The sequence below is a fragment of the Pinus tabuliformis genome, chromosome 3_2 (assembly GCF_031772625.1).
Source record: "Pinus tabuliformis cultivar Carrire ecotype Pingquan chromosome 3_2, CPIR1, whole genome shotgun sequence".
Taxonomy (NCBI): Eukaryota; Viridiplantae; Streptophyta; class Pinopsida; order Pinales; family Pinaceae; genus Pinus; species Pinus tabuliformis.
Window position 1 is genome coordinate 1249925378 of NC_142302.1, and position 24417 is coordinate 1249949794.

Consider the following 24417-nt stretch of genomic DNA (forward strand, 5'->3'; position numbering starts at 1 on the left):
TCTTCCCAAGTTGACCCTGAAGAGTCAAGTGGTAGAACACCTGCATCCTCTATACTTGAGGGAGATCCACTTGCTATGCAAGGATCAAACCTACTCAAGTCATACTTGAGGGAGATCCATTTGCTATTCAAGGATCACACCTACTGAAGTCATCTCAACCCATTGACCAGATGTGTTGGAATTTCTAAGTCTATCCACTAGAAATTCTTCTTGTACTATCTGATTTATTTCTTCCTACTTGTTCAGTTACTTAACAAGTTATTTACCATGTAATTACTGAAAATAAATACAAGTACAGTATCAACACATACAGATCATCAACTGAAAGAAACAAGCACACAAGTGACACCGTTGTTTTTGGATTAATGTCCACGGAAAAACCCAATGCGGGAAAACGGTGTAGCTATTCAGAGGGTTTTATTATTATGCAATTTCAGAATACAACCAGGGTGCCAGAAATGGCTCACTTAACAGAGAATGCCCTCGGTAGTAGTACCTCTCAGCCGGAGATGGATATTCCGGCTAAATCACCGGATGAACGATCCCACAGCAACAAGACAATTCTGTTGCTCTGCGTCACCCTGATAGGCACTGCGTCACCCTATCTAGCTCTCCAGCTCCAATCTGTCCCACGAAAAATCTCCCAGCACTGCTTTTAGGGCCTGTGTCAGCCTCTCTAGCCCAGTGTTAGCCTATCTAGCCCAACGTCAACCTCTCGGGGCTCTGCGTTAGCCTTTGCATCTCACACACTGGCCCTTTCTGGCTCTGCACAGCTCCTGGCTGGCTTTGCATGGCCTCTGGCTGGCTTTGCATGGCCTCTGGCTGGCTCTGCGTGGCCTCTAGCTGGATCTGTGTCAACCTCTCCTAGCTTCTGCGTTGATCCTCTCGATACTAACTCTACCTCTTTGCTATGTATTCACTGCCCCTCAGCTGCAACTTAGATCACTTCACTCAATTTTCTCAGCAAACCCTACCTCAAAAAATCGAGTTCTTGATCTCTCTTGGTGTCTCCTCCAATTGACCCTCAAGCCTCCTCTTATACTTTTCTCATTGGTCCATCAACGACCGAGATTAAATCTCTAATCAACAGCTAAGATTAGATTTGGCTTGATCCATGACTTTTGAACCCTTCTAAACCAATTCCATATTAATACTCATTAATATTTTATTTTTCCTAAGTTTAGACTTAGGAATTCCATTAAAAATATTAATTATTTTAATATCTCCCGAATTGGTTAGAATCTGCCCAAACCATTTTTGGGTCTTGGAGATCTCATGTGCTTTAGCCTCTCGACCAATTTTCATGGCTAGAGCACATCTGATGCTACCCCAAATCATCACTCCCTCTGTGCTCTAGTAATACTCCTCACTGAGTATCACCCTAATCATCCAGCATCGGTCTCTGTGCTGATGCTAGGCCTCCCCGCCCACATCCTCTACATTGCTGCATCCTATATTGTTGCCCATGGCCCTGCCACTACCACTGCTCCATCTATACGACAACTCCCTCTGCATCTTTGCTGCTGCCCATGGCCCTGCCACCGCTAACTGCTACACTGCATTGCATGCCCTTCTCCTCACGCTGCATCGTGCTGCCCATAGCACTGCCACTAATAACTGCTGCACTGCAACCCAGTTACTGAGAAGGAAGTAACTGATCCACCCAATTTTGACATCCCTGTCAGGCTAGAGACTCTCCCAATGCTGAAGCTCCCTCTGCTGCTTTCCTACAGATGCTAGGGCAACATCCTCCTCTTCCTCTTTTTTGATTTTGACCCCCTTGCCATTGCTTCCCGCCTTGGTTAGCCTTCTGATTTCTTCTTGACGAAGAGTTGCCCACAGTCCCTCCCAATCCGAAAGGCATGCCCTGCCTAGTAAGATCTGGACAAATACCTTCCAATCCTCTGAGACTGTGTTCAATGCGGTCCTCACCAACATCTCCTCATCTGGCATGGCCCCTATGGAAGTTAACTGGTCCTGGATCTCTGTCAATCACCCGAGGAAGATATGTATTTGCTCTCCCCTTTGCATCTGGTATGACGGCCACTGATTTTCTAGAAGCATCTTCCTCTGCATGGAAGTATGCTGATACAACTTCCTTAGGGCATTCCACATCTCATTTGCCGTATCCTTCTCGGCAATATGTGGTACCACATGATCCTTGACCTCGTCAAGAATGATGCACTTAGCCCTGGCCATTGCCTCCTCGTACTTCTCATTTTCGACCGAGTCAACTGGGATCACTATAATTTTCAAGACGAAGTGTTTGATGCGATACTTGTCTAGAATGGACAAGATCTTGGCCTTCCAGACTACGAAGTTCGAAACTTCGTTTAGTCTATCCCAATCTCTTAGCCCATTCACTGCCATTTCGCTGCTCCTCTTTTGATTCTTTCGAGTCTCTCTACTTCCCTCCTAGAAGTCCTCTGATCGACTCCTATTGAGTCTCTCAACTTCCCATCTAGAAGTTCTTGGTTTGACTCCCTCTAATCCTCGATTTCCCTTCTCGAAATCCCTTTGCCAATGTTGAGATGCCCCACTCCGATCGTTTGTGCAGCTGCACCATTGATTTGGATTTCTTGGGTAGAAATCCTTGGCAACAACTCCCTCCTCCTTGGTCTTGCCCTGTTAGGTACTGTTCTGACCACAGTACCCCACTAGCTTCGCTTCGCAACTTACCCACAGCCTCCTATGCCCTAGCAATCTAAAGGTTAGAGTCTCTAAGCTCTGCGCAATCCCGACACCGACAAAATCTGCACCTCTGGCCACAACGTCGATCCTTCCTGACTGAGAAAGATGACCGGGCACTGTGTAGGTCAGGTCTGCTCCTCTCTGCCTCAACGCTAATCCTCCTCCTGGCTCGAACTGATGACGCAGGCTCTCTGTGTCACCCCTTCTTTGCTTCTTATTGCTAGGAACATCTTCTGTCATTTGGGACGACTGTTTCTGTTGTTGCTACTCTGCTTGGCTGATGCCTTCAGTTACCCTGTGATCTGTAACCACACTTTGATACTGTGTTGGAATTTCTAAGTCTATCTGTTAGAAATTCTTCCTGTACTATCTGATTTATTTCTTCCTACTTGTTCAGTTACTTAACAAGTTATTTACCATGTAAATACTGAAAATAAATACAAGTACACTATCAACACATACAGACCATCAACTGAAAGAAACAAGCACACAAGCGACATCGTTGTTTTTGGACTAATGTCCCCGGAAAAACCCAATGCGGGAAAACCGGTGAAACTATTCAAAGGGTTTTATTATTATGCAGTTTCTGACTACAACCAAGGTGCCAAAAATGGCTCACCCAACAGAGAATGCCCTCTGTAGTAATACCTCTCAGTCGGAGACAGATATTACGACTAAATCACTGGATGAACGATCCCACAACAACAATACAGCTTCTGCTGCTTTGCGTCACCCTATCCAGCTCTCCAGTTCCAATCTGTCCCATGAAAAATCTCCCAGTGCTGGCTCTAGGGCCTGCGTCAGCCTCTCTGGCCCAACGTCAGCCTATTTGGCCCAGTGTAAGCCTCTTAGGGCTCTGCGTTAGCCTCTGGAGCCTCTGCCTCTCACATGTTGGCCCTCTTTGGCTCTACTGATTCGGATTTAAACATGAACGCAATAAAGTACAAAAATTACCATAAATACAGAGATGCAGCAGAAATAATACTTCATTTCATTAATGTAAAATATTGAAATATGCTTATAAACAGAAATGGAAATAAACTAGCTCGGGCAATGGTAGTTTATCTCTGAGGAGAGATGTGGCGGCTACATGTCTCTGAATTGTGTTACAATGAGGCTCGAAGGCCTATTTATTGTTGAAAAACAATGGAAAACCCTAAACATCCAAAAGCCTAACCCTAGGAGATGAAATGCCAAACTGTGGGCCCCATTTGGGTAAATTGGTACATCAACTTCCTGGGGTCGTAACTTTGGCATACGATCTCCGTTTGACGCGCACAATACCTCGTTAGAAAGATCTATCCGAGGACTACAACTTTTGAGTGAGAAACATTGATTTACAACCCATGTTGCTCCCGATTTTCCCAAAAAACGTCGTTTAGGGCCTCAAAACGGCTCCGGAAGTTCAGGACCCGAAAAACTGCCAAAAATAGTAAAGTGTGCTACAATTAAGGAAACTGAAAAAACTGAAAGAGACAGTTGTGGGGGTCCAAGTGGGATAGGCCGGTGGCCACCAACATCCACCTGGATCATCTGCGTGACCTCTGGCTGGCTCTACGTGGTCTCTGGCTAGCTCTGCGTGGCCTCTAGCTGGCTCTGCGTCAACCTCTCCCGACTTTTGTGCTGATCCTCCCGGTACTTAACTCTGCCTCTCTATGATGTATTCACTGCCTCTTAACTGCAACTTAGATCACTTCAGTCAATTTTCTTAGCAAACCCTACCCCAGAAAATCTAGCTCTTGATCTCTCTTGGTGTCTCCTCTAATTGACCCTCGAGCCTCCTATTATACTTTTTTCGTTGGTCCATCAACGACCGAAATTAAATCTCTAATCAATGGCTAAGATTAGATTTCGCTTGATCCATGACTTTTGGACCCTTCTAACCCAGTTTTATATTAATACTCATTAATATTTTATTTTTCCTAAGTTTAGACTTAAGAACTCCATTAAAAATATTAATTATTTTAATATCTCCCAAACTGTTTAGAATTAGCCCAAACCATTTCTGGGTCTTGGAGATCTCATGTGCTTTAGCGTCTCCACCAATTTTCATGGCTAGAGCACATCCGATGCTACCCCAAATCAACAAGATGGGGAGGAAATCCCAAAAAGCCCCGCTTGTGGGTAGGATGCATACTGGGGTATACTATGTCAATCATGATAGGGGGAGATATCCATCATGTGATATATGATAAGGATCACACACCCTATGGTGACAATAGGTGAGATCCACTTACATCAAAGGGTAAGGATCACAACCATCCTATTGTCCAGAGATACCTTAAACCCAAGAACTCTCAGGCTCTATTCCTCTCCCTGTGAGCTCAAATAGGGTAGAAAAACATAGCTCAGTGTTCTTAATTAATCGAGACCCTTACCTAGAAGGGTCACATCCATCAATCCAAGCTTCTCTCTGAAGACCAAGAACTCCCCTTTCGGCAAAGCCTTGGTGAGTATGTCTGCTATTTGTTCATCTGTTGATATGTGATGGAGTCTTACAACTCCTCTCTGCACCATGTCTCGAATGTAGTGGTACCTGATCTTAGTGTGCTTGGACTTGTCATGAAATACGAGATTCTCTGCCAATCAGATCCCACTCTTGTTGTTGCAATATATCACTGTAGTATCCAAAATTGCTCAAATAGCTCTCCAAAGAGCTTTCTCAACCAAACTGCCCCATAGCTAGCCATGCTAGCAGCAATGTATTCTGCCTCAATCATGCTTAAAGTTACGAACTTATGTTTCCTTCTACCCCAAGATATCATAGCAGATCCCAAGCTAAAGCAACACCCTGATGTGCTATTCCTGTCAATAATGTTTCTAGCCCATTCAACATCAGTGTATCCATGCAGTCGTACATCTCCAACATAATATCTCAGAACAAGGTTAATTGTTCCATGCAAATATCTCAGAATGTGTTTGGCAACAACCCAATGTGCATGGAGGGGCCTAGTCATAAATTGACTCAAGGTGTTCACTAGAAACATCAATGTCCCAATCAGTTGTCAATACTCAAAAGGATTAGCTAGGTCAGGTCCAACAACATCTCCGCACAACTTCTTGAAATTCCTCTCCATCGAGGTGGCCAGAGATTTACATTTTGGCTTTCTAAATCTCTCCAATAGCTTCATGACATATTTTCCTTGAGAAAGGAAAATCTCACCAGGTTTCTGCCAGACTTCTAGTCCCAAGAAATAGTGCATCATACCAAGATCCTTCATCTCGAACTCATAGGCCAACTCCCTCTTACACTCGAGCATCAAGGGTTCACTACCTGTCAAGAATAAATCATCAACATATAGAACCAAAATCAAAGGCATACCTTGGACCACCTTGAAGTAGAGGTTGGGATCAACGTTGCTTCTCGTGAATCCAAGCTTCACCAGGTAACTATTAATACGAGCATACCATGCTCTGGGGGCTTGCTTCAAACCATATAATGCCTTCTTCAACCTGTAAACATGTGTCTTTTAGTCCTTCACTTCAAATCCCTGTGGTTGCTCAACATAAACGTCTTCCTATAATATGCCATGAAGGAATGTCGTCTTTACATCCATCTGGTGAAGGGTCCATCCATGACTAGCAACAAGGGCAACGATCGTTCTAATAGTAGTGTAGCGAGCAATGGGAGCAAATATATCATCATAATCTTTTCCTTCTTTTTGGGCCATGAACCTTGCCTTATACTTCTCGATGCTTCCATCAACTCCATGTTTGATTTTATATAGCCACTTTGAAGTCACCACTGATTTCCCCTTTAGTCTCGGAACAAACTCCCATACATCATTCTTCATAACGGATTCATATTCTTTGACCATGGCTTCCTTCCAGACTTTCTCTTTTACAACTTCTTCAAAGGTAGGTGGCTCAACCTGAATGATCGTACTCATGGCTACAATGTATCCTTGATGCCGACATGGCTTCTTGCTTTCTCTAAAGGTTCCTCTAGTGGGGATATGTCTCTTGGCATCTTGTAATGTATCTCGAAGCCATGGTGGTCTCTTCCTAGCAGGAGGATCACTTAGAGGAGGGTCCAAAGGATCCATGGGCTCCATAGGATCATCAACAATATCCTTCTCAGATTCAAGAACGGAAGGACCTTCTAGCAGATTCATATCATCACTCTTCTTCTCCGGAGGAGGTGGTGGAGGGAGGTCCCTTGCTTTTCCAAGGGCAACATCTTCTTTGAAAGTTATGTCCCCGCTAAACTCAATCTTCCTCTAACCAGGTATATATATTCTAAATGCTTTAAAATTTTCACAGTGCCCAACAAACGTACGTTTTCTTCTGGTGGCTTCCAACTTATTCCTCTTATCCTTCGGCACATGGAAATATACGGAGCAGCCAAATATCCTGAGATGTCCAATATCGAGCTTCACACCTGTTAATACTTCTTCGGGAGTCTTGTTGTACAAGGCTTGATGAGGGACCCTGTTTTGAACATATACCGCTACGTTTGTTGCTTCTCCTCGAAGGAACTTCGACAACTTTCGATCATGGAGCATAGCTCGGGCAACTTCCACATTGGACTTGTTCTTTGTTTCAACCACTCCATTTTCTTCAGGATTATAAGACACAATAGTCTCTTTCTTGATACCTTCCTTCTTGCAGAAGTCTATGAACTCATTCAAAATGTACTCTCCACCGTTGTTAGACTCGAAGACCTTGATTTTCTTCCCTGTTTGATTTTCGATCAATGCCTTGAAGTCCTTGAACATATTAAAGGCCTCATCCTTATGCTTCAAATAGTATATCCATGTCTTATTGGAGAAATCATCAATACAAGTAATGTGGTAGAGATGGCCACCAAGAGAATGCACAAGCATAGGTCCACATAAGTCAGAATGAATGAGTTGGAGAATATCGTTGGTCTTGTTCTTGCTAGAGGGGAATGGTCCCCTTGCCTTCTTTCCATTGGCACACCTTAGACATACTCCATCATGTCTTTCTTGAACATCAGGAATCCCAGAGGCTAACATCTTCAATTTCGGAAGAGCTTCATAATGTAGATGTGCCAATCTTCGGTGCCATATCTTGCTTTGATGATTGGTGTTGTGGACCATTGCCAACAAAGGTCTTCCAGTGACTCTATAGAGTCCTTCCACTCTAGATCCCAATATAAAGGCATCTTTCATTCGACATTCCTTTTTCAATGTAAGGACTTTTCCTTTTATGAAGGCTACTCTCATCCCTCTATCTTCCAAAGTAGAAATAGATACCAGGTTCTTCTTAGTTTTGGAACATACATTACTTCATGAAGAAGAACGAATTCCACGTAGTCCAAATCAAAATTGACAAATCCAAAGCTCTTCACAGGATGTTTAGTATTGTCTCCAAGAATGATCTTCAAACTTGTCTCCCTCTCAACCAGATTTGAGAGGACTTCCTTATACCCGAAGAAGTGTCTAGAAGCCCCACTATCTACTAGTCAATTATCATATGAATCCAGAGGGGAAGAACTAGAAAGGGCATGAACTAGAATATGTTCAAATTGACTAATAGTTGCATTACTTTTATACCTGGAGTTCCTTGACTTCTTTTGAGGACAATGGCCTTCTTCACGATCATTCGAAGCATCTCTTCTTCTTCTATCATCTCTTCCTCTTCGATCATCTCTTCTTCTATTATTGAACTTGCTATTGTTGAAGCCACGATTATTGTTGTTTCTTGACCTTGGAGCATCCCTCCTTTCTTAGCAATCTTGAGCATAGTGGCCAAACCTGTGACAATTATAACACTCAATCTTTGACATATCCTTGTCTCTTCTTGTTTTCCTTCTATGGGAGTCCTTGGGTGTTGGAGCAGACTTCCTTGAATTAGATGGACCTCCTCTACCTTTCCTCTTTTTGTCTTGAGCAACAAAGGCAGGTGACTCTCCTTCTTCATTGTTTTGAATTCTTCCACAGGTAATCATCTTGGCTTCTTCTTGAGTACATTGTTTAACGAGCTCATCAAATGTTGGAAGTTCGTTGTTGTTTCTTATGGTAGTAATGAAGGTTTCCCACATAAGAGGAAGACCTTGAAGAGTGATCATAACCAACTCTTTATCAAATACAGGCTCACCAACAATTTGCAATTGATCTCTTAGTTGAGATACCCTCATGATGTAAGATTGCACAGATTCCCCCTTGTTCATTTTCATTTCTTTGAGCTTGTTCTTCAAGGAGACGATGTGATTCAAGTTGTTGACTTGATACATCCCTACAAGCTTATCATACATATCCTTGGACTTCTTCAAGTTATCAACATAAACAAGTAAATGATCTTGCAAGCCATCAATAATAATTTTCTTAGGTTTAATCTCACCTTTCTTATACTTGGACTTGGTAGCAGCGGGCGCATTCTCCGGAGGTTGAGGAATCTTCCCTTGTATATATTCCAAAACATCATTATCGTCCAATATAACTTCTAACCTGATCTTCCATGCGACAAATTTTGATGAGTCACCCAAGTTCTCATTGTCCTCGAAGAAAGAGGTCGTCCTCTTGTCCAAATCAAACAATCTCCTTCAACTTCCTTCAGATATGATTGCTCTTGTCTCTTGAGTCCTTGGTTTTTTCTCTTCATCTTAGCTCTGATACCATGTTAATTTTCCACTGCTCTATGTTGTTACAATTACTTTAGCCCAATTCTTTAACTTCAATTAGCAATCAATTCAATTTTCCAATAAACAATAGCAATTGTAGATAGAACAATAAATGACAATGAGCAATAAGAGACAATCAGAAGAAATGACAAGAGACACCAATATTGGTCAAAGACCAGGGAAAAACCCCACAAGGGGGAAAACCCTTTCAAATTCTTCTTCTTATTAGATTGTCATAAAATGTTCAGCAGAGAGTACAATAATCCAATTCAACAATGAGTCAAATTCAACCTTTGACTATCCAAATAGACAAACCAATATCCAACCAATGATGAGCCTCAAAAGTCAATTTTGGTCAACTGTTAAAGTTTGTAATTCTGTCCAAGTCAACAACAGTAAAAGTGTGTCCTAACCAGTGAAAGTCAATGGTCAAATCAGTCCTCCAAGAGCTAGGTCAATAGTCGACAAACTCGGCCTTCAATGCTGGTCAAAGGTCAAACTTGGTCAATGGATAGAGATACCCTGCAGTCAAAGTTTGCAATCAAGCATGTTGTCAATATAGGTCAAAGTGCCCATAATGCCTTGGCTTTTATGCCAAGGAATGCGACCTAGCAAGATAGAAATATCCCGAAAAGATTGAAGTCAAAGTCAGCTCAAAACACCAAGGTCAACGCTAGTCAAAGTGCTTGTCAGATCAGATTTTCAGCCTCTTACAATCTGTCCTTCCTCCTCGCACATGTGAGGAAAATCCTGCAATTTTCAGATTGTTCAAACAAATGAGAGAAGAGAAGAGATGCTTGATGTGATGCCAAATGAGGTGTGCATCAAATTGTATTTATATGCGTTGGAGGAGGGCTAATTAGCTCTTTTAGGCTGACCATAAATTTTGTGTCATTGTGGGTTTTCTCACCAAAAATATATTTTTCCTTAACCAAATTGAGTGCTTCAAGGGGCAATTTTGGGTCTCTCTCTAAATGAGGAATAATGTCCAATGAAGGGAATTTATCCTTGAGCTGCCAAATTAACAAGTAGGATCATAAAAAGATAGCCAAACAAGATACACAAGTCTTAACCCTAGGAAAACCCACTTGGGGGAAATACCCAACAAATTTTTCCTTAAAGAAATCATTGAATTCAACAAGAGATACAAGCTTATCTTACAGTTAAAACAGAGTTACATAAAAGTCCAGGTCACACCTGGTCAAATTGCCCACAACTGGCCTCACTCAAAGGAGGTCAAACTGTACAGAAGATTTGTCCTCCTGCCTGTCTCAAAGATTTGGCCTTCTACAGAGACTAGGTCTATCTCAGAGTTCAGTTTGCCTAGATATGGTTTGCTGCCCAAGGGATGGATCTACTCAGAATTTGTCTTGCCCTTACCTTTCTCCTCCTTCGCTTGAACAAAAGTAACCTTCACTTAAACATAAGTGAATTTCTTGCTTGAACAGAAGTGATCGGAAATTGTATTTGAGGAGGAGGTCAAAGCCTTTATATATACTTCCTTCTAGGAAGTCGAATGGGTGCCTCTATAGGCTGGGCTGACTTGAACATTTGAAGGGGTCGACTTGGTATTTTAGAGCCAAAAATTCAATTTTGGAAATTCGAAATTCACTCCTTTTGAAGTCGACATGAAGAGCATGTCTTGAATTTATTATTATATATATTTGAATGGCTAAAAACATTAATTATGAAGATTGACCAAAGCTACAAAATTCAACACGAGGTACAAAATGGAAGTTACAGGACTGAAAACTCTGGTTATCTATTGCAGGACCGAAGATTTTGTTTTCTATTGCAGAAAGACCGTAGTTTTACAGAACCAAAGTCTAATAATATGTTGCAGAACCAAAGTATACTAAAAACCAAAATCCTTCAGCGTAGAAGAAGACTGAGACCCTGGACTAATGAAGAAATTTTCTTTGAATATCTATTGGAAGGCTAACTTGATGGTTGGAGAAAGTTTAGTCAAAGTTTGAGTCAAAGGTCTTAGAGTGTCTCAATTTGATTTTACTAGTGGAAGAGTTTGAATGGGTTTTCCTCTTCATAGGGGTTTTGCCCTCATTGAGTACCTACATCTGGTGTTCATTTGTCTTTGATGATCTTCATGTTTTGGTAGCTGTTTGATGATAAACAATAATAATGAGAACAGAAGGAATCTAATATGTCACAAGCAACAATCAAAGAAAAGAGAAATCAAAAAATATGTCCTAACTAAAGATGCTGTAGATTTCTCAACGTACTACACAACGATGACCTGGCTTTGTTTTCTTGAAAATAAGTTAAAAGCTTTTGAAAATTTCAAAATATTCGAGGAACTTGTTGAAAATGAAATTGATTTGAAAATCAAATGCTTGAGATTAAATAATGGAAGAAAACTTAATTCAAATTAAATAATGGAGGAGAACTTAATTCAAATTAAATAATGGAGGAGAACTTAATTCAAATGAATTCAATGACTATTCTGAAGAACATGGAATAAGAAGACATTTCTCAACAGCCAGAATTCCTGAGCAAAATGGAGTGGTTGAAAGAAAGAAAAAAATTGTGGAAGAGATGGCTAGAACTTTGTTGCATGAATCCAAGCTAAATAATATCTTTTGGGTACACGCAGTCTATACAGTTGTTCACATTTTGAATAGAGGATTGCTCAGAAGCAACAATGACAAAACTCACTATGAATTGTGGAAAGGAAGACTAGCAAGTTTCAACCATTTCAAAGTATTTGGAAGCAAATGTTGCACAAAGAGGGATGACCAGAAGTTAAGAAAGTTTGACTCTTGGACAGATGAAGGCATACTTGTTGGGTACTCATGTAAAAGAAATGCATACAAGTGCTCCAATCTTAGACTTAACAAGATAGTATAAAGCATCAATGTAAAAATTGATGAAATAAACTTGCTGAAGACCAAGAAAGAAAGCAAAAGTTCACACATCTTTGAAGAATAGGAAGAGGAAGTACCATAGCAAAAGGAAGAGAAAGAAGAAGAGGAACGTCAAGAAGAGAGGAAACCAGAGGTAGAAAAAAAAGAAGCAGATAATCAACAAGATTTTCAAACACCTCCCAGGACACCTAAACGCTAGTACCAAAAGAATCATCCACCAGAACAAATCATTGGGGATTAGAGTGCAGGGGGAGAAACTAGAAGAAAACAAGACGATACATCAAAACAGGAGCATCCATCACTAATGTCCATAATTAAACCAAGTAACTTTGAGGAAGCTAGAGATCATGAACATTGGATCAAGGCCATGGAAGAAAATAGAAAAGAATGAGACATGTGAACTTGTTCCAAGACGCAAGAACAAAAATGTGACTGGTAAAAAATAGGTCTTCTGAAACAAACTAAATGAAGATGGAAAGGTGGCCAGAATGAATGCAAGGCTAGTATGCAAATGATATGCCAAAGTTGATGGGATAGACTTTGGAGAAACTTTTGCATCAATAGCCAAAATGGAAGCAATCAGAATGCTCTTGGCCTATGCATGCTCCAAAAGAATCAACGTGTATTAGATGGATGCAAAATCAGTGTTTCTTAATGGGGGAGCTAGAAGAAGAAGTCTACCTAGAACAACCGGAAGGATTCCTATTATCAAAAGATGAAGATTATGTTTGTAGATTGAAGAAAGTCCTATATGGACTTGGGCAAGCCCCTATAGCGTGGTACTCAAGATTGGGTAGGCATTTGCAGCAACAAGGATTCAAAAAGGGAAATGTAGACAAAACTCTCTACATAAAGGAAGATCAAGACAATATGACCATCATTAAAGTATACGTTGATGATATCATCTTTGGAAGTGATGATGATATATTAAGTCAGAAGTTTGCAAAAGATATGCATAATGGATTTGAAATGTCTTTGAAAGGGGAGTTGACTTTCTCTTTGGGGCTCCAAATATCTTAGCTTAGCTAGATGGAGGTATTTTCATTTCTCAAACTAAGTACATCAAAGAAATGTTGAAGAAATTCAAAATGGAAGACTGCAAACCTGTGACCACTCCTATGGTCACTAGATGCAAGTTGAGAAAAGAAGATGAATCCAAGGAAGTGGATCAAAGACTATATAGATCAATGATTGGTAGCCTACTCTCTGTAACAACTTCAACACCCAATGTAATGCAAATAGTTGGTAAGGTTGCAAGATTTCAAGTAGCACCAAAGGAAACTCATGTTCTAATAGTGAAAAGGATCTTCAAATATCTCAAAGGAACAACAGACTTTGAGCTATGGTATTCGGAAGGAAAGGAATTGACAGTGGTAGCTTACATAGATGCAGAATGGGAAAGAAGTATAAATGACAAATGAAGTACAAGTGGATCAACCTTCTACCTGGGAGACTGCATAGTATCCTAGTTGAGCAAGAAGCAATCTTCATTGCCCTTGTCTATAGTAGAAGCAAAAGTATATTGCAGCATCAACATGTTGCACTCAGGTCCTCTGGATGAAGCAAACCTTGCAAGACATACAAGTAAAATAGGATGAGCCTATTCCAACACTTTGTGACAACACCAATGCAATAAACATGTCCAAGAATCTAGTGATGCATTTCAAGACCAAGCATATTCCTATCAAGTTTCACTTTCTAAGGGAGCAAGTCACAAAAAAGAATATCAAGCTAGAGTATGTTGGGATGAAGGAACATATTGCAGACATCTTCGCCAAACCACTTCCTAGAGAGACATTTGAGTATCTTAGACGGAAATTGGGAGTAATTTTTGCTCCAAATTGATTGGCACAATCTTCAACAAAGAAAAAGAAGGGGATAGTCAATGTTAGGGGGAGTTACCCTTTGCCATTGATGTCAAATGGGGAGGGAAGGCACAAAGACATGGGGAGCATGATGACAAGGGGAGTATGATGGTTGCCATTAATGACAATGGGGGAGATTCTTGAAAGAAGTCGTCGTTAATGCCAAAGGTTGTCAAATGAAAGAGAAAGTTACATATTTAAATAACATATTTTGAAATATTGTTTTTGGATTTTTGATGCCTTGTTTGGATACCTGATCTTTGAATGCATTTTTTCTCCATTTACCTAGCTCAAATGGAAGCATAACATATATGGTTAGAAAGCTTATTTCGAGACCTTTCCAATGGTATATGGCACTCCCTCTAACTCCTCACGATTGAGGAGAAATGATTTTTCGAATATTCACTATACATTCTACCAGTTGCACAACTTGTCCTAGATAATGGACAAGTCGGCCCAGTCTAGACCCTGGATGCACAATAAATTGGTGTGAGAAGGAGCATTTCAAGTCACTCGCTCAAGCATGTTTGGATCTCTTCAAACAAGTGAAGAAAAGGAGGAGCTTTGAGGTCGTCATGAACCAGAAGTGAAGAGGAGTTGATTTTGAGAGACTTTATGGGGAAGGATTTTTGGCACATTTTTTAAGGGTTTTTGGATTACTTTGGAAATATTTTTTGGCTTATTTTGGAAGGATTTTGGGCACACTTTTTGAAGGTTTTTGGTCCATGTTAGAAGGTTGATTGAAAACTTGTTCTTGAGGGATGAAATTTTCCCCCTTTAAACGCTGAATTGAAGATTTATGTAAAGGGACGAATTCTAGTGTGGAAGGCCAAGTTTCAAGCCTGTCTTGAGAGCAGTGACCTGTGCCTATTGAGGCTGAATTTCAGGACCGAAGCTCTGATACAAAGAAAGTCGAAGTCATTCTTGTTTTTAGGGCCAAATTGTTGTATGGTTGAAGGCGAGTTTCTGATCTGTTTTGAAGATCTAACACTATTCTCTGTTGAAGAGGCCAAACCCTGTGGAGGAGGCAAAGTTCTAGAAGCCAAGTTCTACTTGCTTGAGGTTTGAGTTTAGATGCATTAAAGTCCAAGTTTTTGCTATGGTTTGGGGCCTGTTGAGGCCGAGTTCTGTTGATAAGGAGGATGAGTTCAAGGATCATTTGTTAAGGGAATTTTGGTTGCTAAGAAGGTTGTGTTTGGGAGACCGAGTGCTTGTGTGAAGGATAGAGGAGAAAATGGAAAGAGGGTTGACTTTCTTTGACTAATATTGACTCATGTGCAAGATTTGGTTTTGATAAACCAAGAGTTGGTGCTGATAAACCAGGAATTGGTGCTAATAAATTTGAATGTACACTTTATATATATTAAGAAAAGAATTTTGTGTTTTTCTCTTGCTTTGGGCTTCCATATATTTATGCTCCATATATTTATGTGCTTTGTTTTATCTCTGTGGATGCATTTACAAGTTTTTGAAGTTAAAAATTGTTGATACTAATTCACCCCCTCGTTTTAGTATTGTTGAATATTCCAACATCATTATCTTCCTTAAATAATATTTTTCATCAAGTTCTTTGAGGTGACCGAAATGAAGTTCCCTCCCTTATTTATCCTTGAGGATTGTAGGATGTGTAGGTCAAACCTCTAAGGGACAGAAGTGAGTATCCCTTGGTCTTTGAACCTACATCCATTTCTTTTTCCTCCAAAATGTGTTGATCTTTGACTCCATATGTCCTAGATAGGAAAAGGCACTAGTCTTCTTCATGTGTCGGTTGTTACTATCCCAAAATAATTTTATTTATGTTTTTAGGTTAAATTCAGTGTTATTGGAATCGGTGGTACCAACCGGTTTGACTAGTTTGGGGGTCAACCCAGTCCAATACGAGGTCTGGAACCAGAAATGTCCAATTCGGTACCTTTTTTCATTGAACTAACCGGTTTTGTACCAAACCGGCTAGTTCCATACAATTTGACCAAAGACGTTCCAAATGTAATTAAAAAAAACAAGAATTTTTTAGTGTGGTAGCCTAATATTCAAGCCTATGGCTCTAGTATTGGCACATTCTCCTTTATCTTTCATTTTCATTCTTGTATTAAATTTTTTAACATCACCGCGAAATGACTCAGGATGTTTGAGAGTGGTGCCAACCTCATTGGATTTCATATGGAGAATTTTAGATCTCACTCAAAATCCAGCAAACCTAATAGTTTTTCAGGATTTTAGGATTGGGGGGATTGCAACATTTCCATTGGATTTTGTCTTGTACAAGGGTATGGAACTAGTATTTAATAAAGAGTCCCAAACACTCTATGTACCTTGATGTTAGTGGTATTGGTTGTCGAACTCCTCTATCATGACCCTACTAAAACTGTATCCATCACTCAAACAAATCCTTGACTTGACATGCTACAAATTTTCTATCTTATTTTAATGCTTAGAGGCTGATATGGATGATGAAGAACCCAATAGAGGCAATGATTTTGATGATATGTAGGTATTTGTTGTAGCATGATTTTTTTTATGCTAGAGGCCATCAAGAGTCTGTTTGTTGATGTACTTTCGTTTCAAAGATGGATTGCACTGGATGCTACTTTGGTTATGTGCACCTTTACATGCTATATAAATGAGAACTTTTGCTTATTTGTGTATAGATGGTTTGGATTCATATGGATGCACATGAATATATATGTTTTTATTTAACATTTGAATATTTTATGTGTTTTTTGTCCACTGGTTTTTTGGTTTGGTTTTTTTATCGGTTCTGGTCCGGTTCTCAGTTCAGAGAGTTTTGTGGTTCGATCATTGGTTTGGTTCCAATAACATTGGGTAAATTACTGCAAAATCTTGTATTTTCAGCATTAAATAACTTGGATGTCTTTTAGTCCTATGGTTGGAAATTGTTTGGAATGTATTCTAAAATGGTGTCATATTTAATGTATTTTCAGCCACTTTCTCAGGCTGAAGTATAGGGCTATTATTGCTGTTATATATTCTTTTACTTCAGAAAAATTGTTGTAGTTAAATATCTATTTTGCTTATATCATAGCCCTTATTTTTCCTTTTATTATCATAGATTACAGGGCTATTTATTACTGCTGTTATAAACTGGTATATTGTTGCAATTTTTCGTTTCTAGTTTGCAACAACATTGTGTAATTTATTAATTGTGTGTGTTTGGGGACCTTCCTTGAGCTTATATTGGTCAACCTAATGTTGGAAAATTGCAAAGTGGCAGCTATTAATTCTTATTTTTCCTTAACCTTAATATTTGCTTGTGAACTTAGTTAATCTTCTTTATGTTCTTTAGTTAGATCTTCTCATCAAACAAATATCAAGATCGAAACAACGATAACAGAGGACAGATAAATTAGGCTCTCAGCCAAGGCAAAACCCTTGCAAAGGGAAAACCCAGAAAACTCTTCTCTTTTTATAGAATCTGCTTTAGATGAGACACAAAGACCCAAACCCTAGACCAAGTCCTCCTCCAAGTTCCAAGTCAACCCTCCAACAAGTCCTTCCTTGATTTTGCACCAACCAACTTCCAACTGCAACTTTGACCTATCAGCTTCAATACTACAACTCGTCCTGCAACTTTGACCCTGCAATTTTGGCCTTATAGCTACTACAAAAACCCTAATTTAGTCTCCTCCTGAGACCTTCCTAGAGCAAAACAGATCCTCCCAAGGTCAACGAGGTCAAGGTAAGGTATACTTCCTTCCAACTACAAGATATTGCACTTCATCCTACTGCAACTCGGACCTGCAACTTCGGCCTCCTTCTTTAACACCAAAAACTCTAGAACTTCGCATGTGTGAGAGACATAGAGCCCAAAACAGGTTTTTTTGCTTCCTTCTTGGATTCTTCTTGCCTCTTGGATCTTCGCTCTCTTTTTCTCTTGCTTCCCAGCTAAAGATCAAACTTCCTCTTGTATCTTCGAACTTGTGGATGTGTGAGCCCCAAATGATGTCGAACTGCTCCTTTATATAGCCTTTCCAAGGGGTCAAATTCCCTTCTTTAGGCCAACTTGAAGCTGGTAGGGCCGACTTATACTTTTGGAATTTCCAAGACTTTCTAGACTCACTTTTTTTTTAACAATTATATTTTGCCCGGAATGGTCTTATAAACATGATGTTGACTCCTTTGACTCATGACAATAAATCCTAAGGCCTAACAAACCCTAGAAGCATAAAGAACATGCTTTTACCTAGAAGACCAACAATAAAGAGTATGAAACCCATGCTTTAATAATAATAACTTTTTCTTTTCTTCTCTTGTTTGTTACATAGGATACATATTGAAAAGAGTACAATAACAATTATGAAGACCGAAACTAGTTACATTTCCAACACCTAAGAGATTTTGAAACAGCCATAGGGCCCTTTGAACTCAAATCTGGAAATTACCTTTCAAAATCACCATAAATCCTAATTGTTAATTCTCTTGTGTAGTGGTGATAAAAGTAGAAGGTTTAGGGGGGAGGCCCTTGAGTTGGTGTGACTAGGCCATTTAATCACTAAGATATACAAGGGAAGCCTCCCTTGTTGGATTGCATACATCACTAAAATGAAGTTAGAGGTTGCTAAGGTGATAGTGGAAAGAGTGGTGACTCTCTCAAGTTACTCATTGTCTTAGTCACCTAGCGAGGCTTTGCACTAAAGTGCAAGATTTTGCTGTAACAGGATCCCTACCATGCCCCTTTTCTAGTTCTGAATCCTTGGGACAGACAGGATTTACTTGTCCTATTTGTTACGGGAATATGTTCTACACAGTATGGAAATGCCACTTGCATTAAATTTGGAAAAATACAAATCTGATGATTAAATTTAAAGATCAGCTACTCTAGTGCATTAAGTCCATGAGAGAGCTTTTTAGTGTTTTGGAAGCTTCTGTATGCCTGGGTAGGTAGGTACCAAACACAGGCAGTGTGTTAGTTATAGTTGGGAAACATTTATGGGAAGCACTTTGATGTTGGGGAGTATCGGATAGAGTTGAGTTGAATTATCTAGTAGAATGCAGACGAATCAAACTTTGAACACGCAATTAATTGTGTCAAAATATCATTTTCATGTTTCTCTGTACTTTGTTGTATTTTATTATTGAGAATCAGCATCAATTGAAAGAAACCTAATTGTTTTGTGATTTTGTGGTTCAGGTAGCTTTAGTATTGTTTGAAACTCTTTTACTTCTGGGATATTTTGCACTGCTTCATTCTGGCAATCAAGCAGTTCTTCGCTGGGGTAAGAGCCCCACAATACTTCACAAGGTGACTACACGATCTTATGCAACTTTGCTTTGTGGGCACTGAATGTCCAATAGTCAAGTCATTTTCTTTTATTAATTCTCTTTCAAATGAAATACAATTTGTTAAGAGTGTTGATGGTCGTAGGAGAGTATGAAAGAACACGTCACTTACACTAACATGTTGCAATCAATGAACAGATATGTGACCTGCCATTTGCTTTCTTCAGTGATCCACAGTTAACTCCGGTTTTAGTTGGGACACTATTAGCTGTGTGTTATGGCTGTGAACAAAATCGTAATGTGGTTCAACAGGAACTCAGCATGGATATGTTGCTTGTCCTGTTGAAATCTTCTAAACAAGACATTAGTGTTGTTTCTGATTCAAGACAAACAATTGTTCCAAGGGTTGGCATTCAGTTAGATGCACAGTCAAATTCTATATCTTATCAGAGTGGAAATATGGATGTGATAGAAGAAGAATCGGAGGAGGAGATGCAGAAAATACTGGGAAAAGACCATGGTTTTAGTTCGCAAGATGTATCAGCAAAGCCCTCTGAGGATTCACCAGTAGCTGACATTCCTGGTAGTTTGCATCAGCAGCTTAGTGGCAGGTCAAGTAAGACTCATCTCGTGAGTTCAGATCACGCAAACAATGTAAAGAGGTCAAATAGAACTGTGAATAAAACAGTTTTTCAGGGAGATTTGTCTTTAAAGGAATCAGTTGGTACAAAAACTAACAGTCTGGGTAGAAGTGTCAAGTCAAAACCAATTGGACCGAACAAAGAAACTTTTACACATCAAGCAAAATATTCCAAGGTTTCAAATCCTGACACTGCTCAAAAAATTTCTTCTCCAGTTTCCGCAAAGCGTGGTATTTCAGTAGTCCTGCCAGATCTTAAAACCAACTCACCAGCTGGAATTCAATTACGTGAATTCAAGTATGCTAGAGATTACCAGGACAATCCATTGCTTTCACCAGCCTTCATGCTGCAGAACCGATTCCCTATAAATCTTATAGATTGTGCACAAGAATTCTTTGCAGCTGGTCTTGAATAAGATGTGACTTTTGATCATAAGGAGACACTTATTGAATTTTTGGCATGCAATTTGGGGTGCTGCATTTTTTCTCTATCATTTCTTGGTTTGGCAGCTACCTTACAAACTCTGAGAATGGATATTTGGATATGGAACATATATTGGAGCCTTACATTGAATGCTCACCTAGAATATGTTAAAGCTTCAAATGAGACATAAAAGGTCCGATGGAATGAGGAAGGCTACACTCTGTGCTCATGAAAGCTGCACGTTGCTGTGAGGGACGGAAGTTTCTCAGTAAGTATTACTATTTGCAACTACTCTTGGAAGATAGAATAGGATTTTTCCATCCATTATGTATATAGCAGGTGGATGATTGACAGTCAGAGTGAAAAGTAATTACTAGCCCTCTGTTTTTGTGATCGCCACAGACAGAACCATGACTTTTAAGTGAAAAAGGAATTTTTTGTGTAGCGCTGAGCATTTAAAGTCACAGCATATAAGAAGTTGGAAAGTGAGTGGAATTCGTAGAGTATTGAAGCATCAGCATCCCAAGGTGGAATGGCTGTGTAGGTTGCAGTTGTTGGAGTATGCAATAATTTTGGTTTTGGCAAATGTTAAAATGTCTTTTCACTTCGTTGCCCTTCTTGATAGGGTCATATGTAGTTTTATGTGAAGTTCTCTATAGCCTGGTATACTCCTTCGGACTTGGAATGCAATATATTCTTAATGTCTTTTGTCAAAGTTTCTAGAGTGGCTCAGCAATTTTATTGCATTGGAAGGCTTACTAATGAATTCTTGGGAATAGCTGTGCAAGTTATTCTCATGTCTCTGCAAATCCTTTTTAAAATGTCTGTCCTTATGGAAATTTTGCTCCTCTCATAAAATCAGATCAGGGAATTTAGTTTTATTTCAGTGATAAAAATCACTGTTCCTTGAATATTTCATCTGCTTGCTGTTGTGGCAAGTTCTTTTGCAAACAACACAATGCGACTAGATAAATGTGACCTCAGAGACAATTCTATTCTTGCATAGCTTTGTTACTATTTTGTTTGTCTATTCATTATAGTTTGTTTTGTGATGAGCTGCTTTGATGTTTCTATTTGAAGGGGTAAATAATTAGCTTGCACCTTAAATTCCATAGTTAGGATAAAGGTATGAGAAGTTATTGTCCATTGTAACATGCAACTTTAAGATGCAATGAGGAGAGATACTTGAAATGAAAGAAACTGGGTTATGAGGCATACCTTGGTAAAACATTATCCAAGTCATCCTCAGTGACAAGTGAGGGGGGCTTTTCATGGAAGAAAAGGAATGGGAAGATGAAGTACTAAAATACAGCTTAGGAGAGATACGATTACAAATTCTCTTGCACATGGATCCTTGTCAATATAAAATGCCATATTTGGAGTACATGAAGCAGTTTGGAAGACAAAAATATAGATTGAATGATGGGAAATTTTAATATTGAAGTTGGGTAATAACATCTGTAAAGACCAGAATTATGCTACCTGTCACAACAAAATCTAGCACATTCACACGATGTAAAATTCCAACCTGACATATGTAACTTAGAAAGGCTATCCTGCTGTCTCTTTTTGTTGGCTTTTCTCCAACACAAGGGGGCTTCCCTTAGGATAGGATTATCAAGGCTTTGGAGTGGAGGCTCAGGGTGAAAAATGAAGAATAAGCCTTGATTAAAAAGTAGTGGTGAAGTAATGGTATGTGGTAGTGGAAATGGAAAAGGTGGTATATGTTGATTTTTCCATGACACTCAAGAATCTGGTTTGAGTCTAAAGTCATGATCACAAACACATTCAAATGCCACAACACTTCTACTTTGCACGGTGGAATAACATACATCAGGGAATCAACTAGCACATGAAAATTTCTAAACTTTTTAATTCATTACATGTTATATTACAAATTTTTGATACAACAGTCTTAGGGCTCCCGTACCAGGGATCATGGCCCTTACATACAACCTTGATACAAGGACACAACTAGGGCTGCTTGTCAACAACTATGGCCACCAATCTACCCTGAACAAGATACACTCGACCTACTTGCTAATGTAGCGCTCCACAACCCCTTCAGTCCACGTACCTTGAACACATCTGATGGGTGCTTTGCCTCCCCATCTGCTGATCACTGCAGTTGTATCTCCAACTGTCCAAGCTGCCACTATCAACCACACTTGGCTGCTCCAAGATGATTGAACTTTGGCCCACAGATCTGCCCACTAGTTGCTCCCCTGCTCCACTAGGATCATTAGCTCTTAGGGTCTTCCCCAAACTGCCCTCTTATTACCTCTCTGCTGCTCCAAAGAAGACTAGACTTAGGACTCAACAAACTACCCTCTTATCACTGGTTTACCCTCTTGCAACCCACTGAACTAGGGCTCACCAATTTGCCTCCTAACCAGTGTTGCATGAAACGCACCCGCCCCCCCAAGGATCCAAACTTGGAATTGTGTTTCGTACGGATCCATGGGGATCCGCCGTCGGATCCACGGTTTGGAATTTCGGAACCGTTGATCGGGTCGGCGAAGACAGTTCTTGGAAATTCGGAATCGTGTCGACCCGATCCGCGGTTCCGGATTTCCGAACCACGGATATGATGATGGATCCTCCCTGGATCCGTGGCAGATCGGGCACAGATCCGTACAGATCACAAGCAGATCCGAAGGGAGACAAGCGGTTCCATAGGGCTTGTTGTCGCGCGGATTGGCACGACAACGCTCAGACCGGGGGCTGTCACTCTGATCCCCGATCCCTCCGTTTAAGCCTGTCTCCCGCGGCTAAGGGGGGTAGTCCCTGTGGGATGATGAAGACCAACTGTCGGCCAGTTGGTTGGGAGACACGAGATACGATATAAAAGCACGTGATGGATTTAATTAATGAAGCAGACCAGTGCCTTAAAAGATGATTTCTTTAAAACCACCACAAAGATCAGTAACCAGATATTGTATTCATATCTCGACTTGAAAATTCAGCATGAAAGATATAACATGAGAAACCACTGAAACTGGCAAAATTGATTTTCCACAAAAATTTTATTTTTCAAAATTTTTTAAATCTTTTTCAATTTTTTGTTTTTTTTTATATTATGGAAATTAAAAATCCTAAAAAAAAAAGTTAAAATTCTAAAAACTAAATTCTAATCATTAAAAAAATAAAACTAATATATTTTTTATTTTTTTTTTATTCAAAAAAAAATAAAAAAAATAAAAATAAAAATAAAACAAAAATTAAAAGCTAACTTAAAGTTAAATCTAAAAAAAATTTAAAATCTAACCAAGCTTAACATCTAAATTTAACTAACCTAATGCAACTTGAAACTAAACTAAAATAAACAAATAAATTTAAATCTAAGTTACATTAAATTAAATTCTAAAATTTAAAAAAAACTTTAAAATCTAAAATCTAAAAAGGAACTAACCTAAAAATTAAAGAAATACATTAAAATCTAAAAATTAAAATACATAACCAATTCAAATCCTAAACTAATTCTATGCTGGCCTACGAATAACCAAAGGATTGAAATCGAAAACAAAAAGAAACTTACGTATCAACCAAAACGACTACAGACAGTGAACGTAAACCTAAAAATGAATTGCTAAACGAAAAAAAAGACGAGCTACCAGGGTGCCGGAAGTAAATAAAGTTCGATGGCAATATTCAACGCACAGCAGAACGAAATTTTGGCAGCGGCTTTACCTGGAGCTTACCTGAGCTGCGATTTACCAGTTCCGAAAATGATATGCAAGCTTCACCACGACATTACCAGTTTGCAGACGTTGAGAAACTGAGGATTGCGTGAGGCTGTGGCATTCTGTTCTTGAATCAATTTCACCTGGAGTGAGTTGTTTCTAAGCTTAATGAAATCACGTGAATGCCCTGACGTCCAGCGAAAATGTGTCGATTTAAATCGTGCAGATCTCAGGTAATAACCACGCGTTCAGGCAAAAAAAAAATTCGTGAAGCCCCGCGTGAGCAGCTCGGAATGCAGATGGAGGCTGGGAGGTATCCCTCTGCCACTGTAACTCTGAGGATTTCCGCTGTAATTATTTTTTGAGGTTTTATGCTCAAAACGCCACTGATCTTGATAATACGCTTAT

At 39.6% G+C, this 24417-nt stretch overlaps 1 protein-coding gene across 7 annotated transcripts in view; it reads left to right on the forward strand.

Annotated features, from left to right (window-relative positions):
• The window catches only part of LOC149185264 (uncharacterized), a 361912-nt gene that overhangs the window by 285301 nt on the left and 52194 nt on the right, over positions 1–24417 (forward strand). For 4 of the 7 annotated variants that reach the window (XR_016257370.1, XR_016257369.1, XR_016257371.1 and 1 more), the window contains 2 exons: positions 19174–19284; positions 19461–20594. Coding sequence is in view for 3 of the 7 variants with exons in the window: in XM_089417867.1 (XP_089273993.1) it covers positions 19174–19284; positions 19461–20318 (969 nt within the window). In the remaining 4 variants the exon portion in view is untranslated. Of the gene's footprint in view, positions 1–19173; positions 19285–19460; positions 20654–24417 lie in introns of those variants that run through there. The other 3 variants (XM_089417869.1, XM_089417867.1, XM_089417868.1) reach the window with 3 other exon arrangements.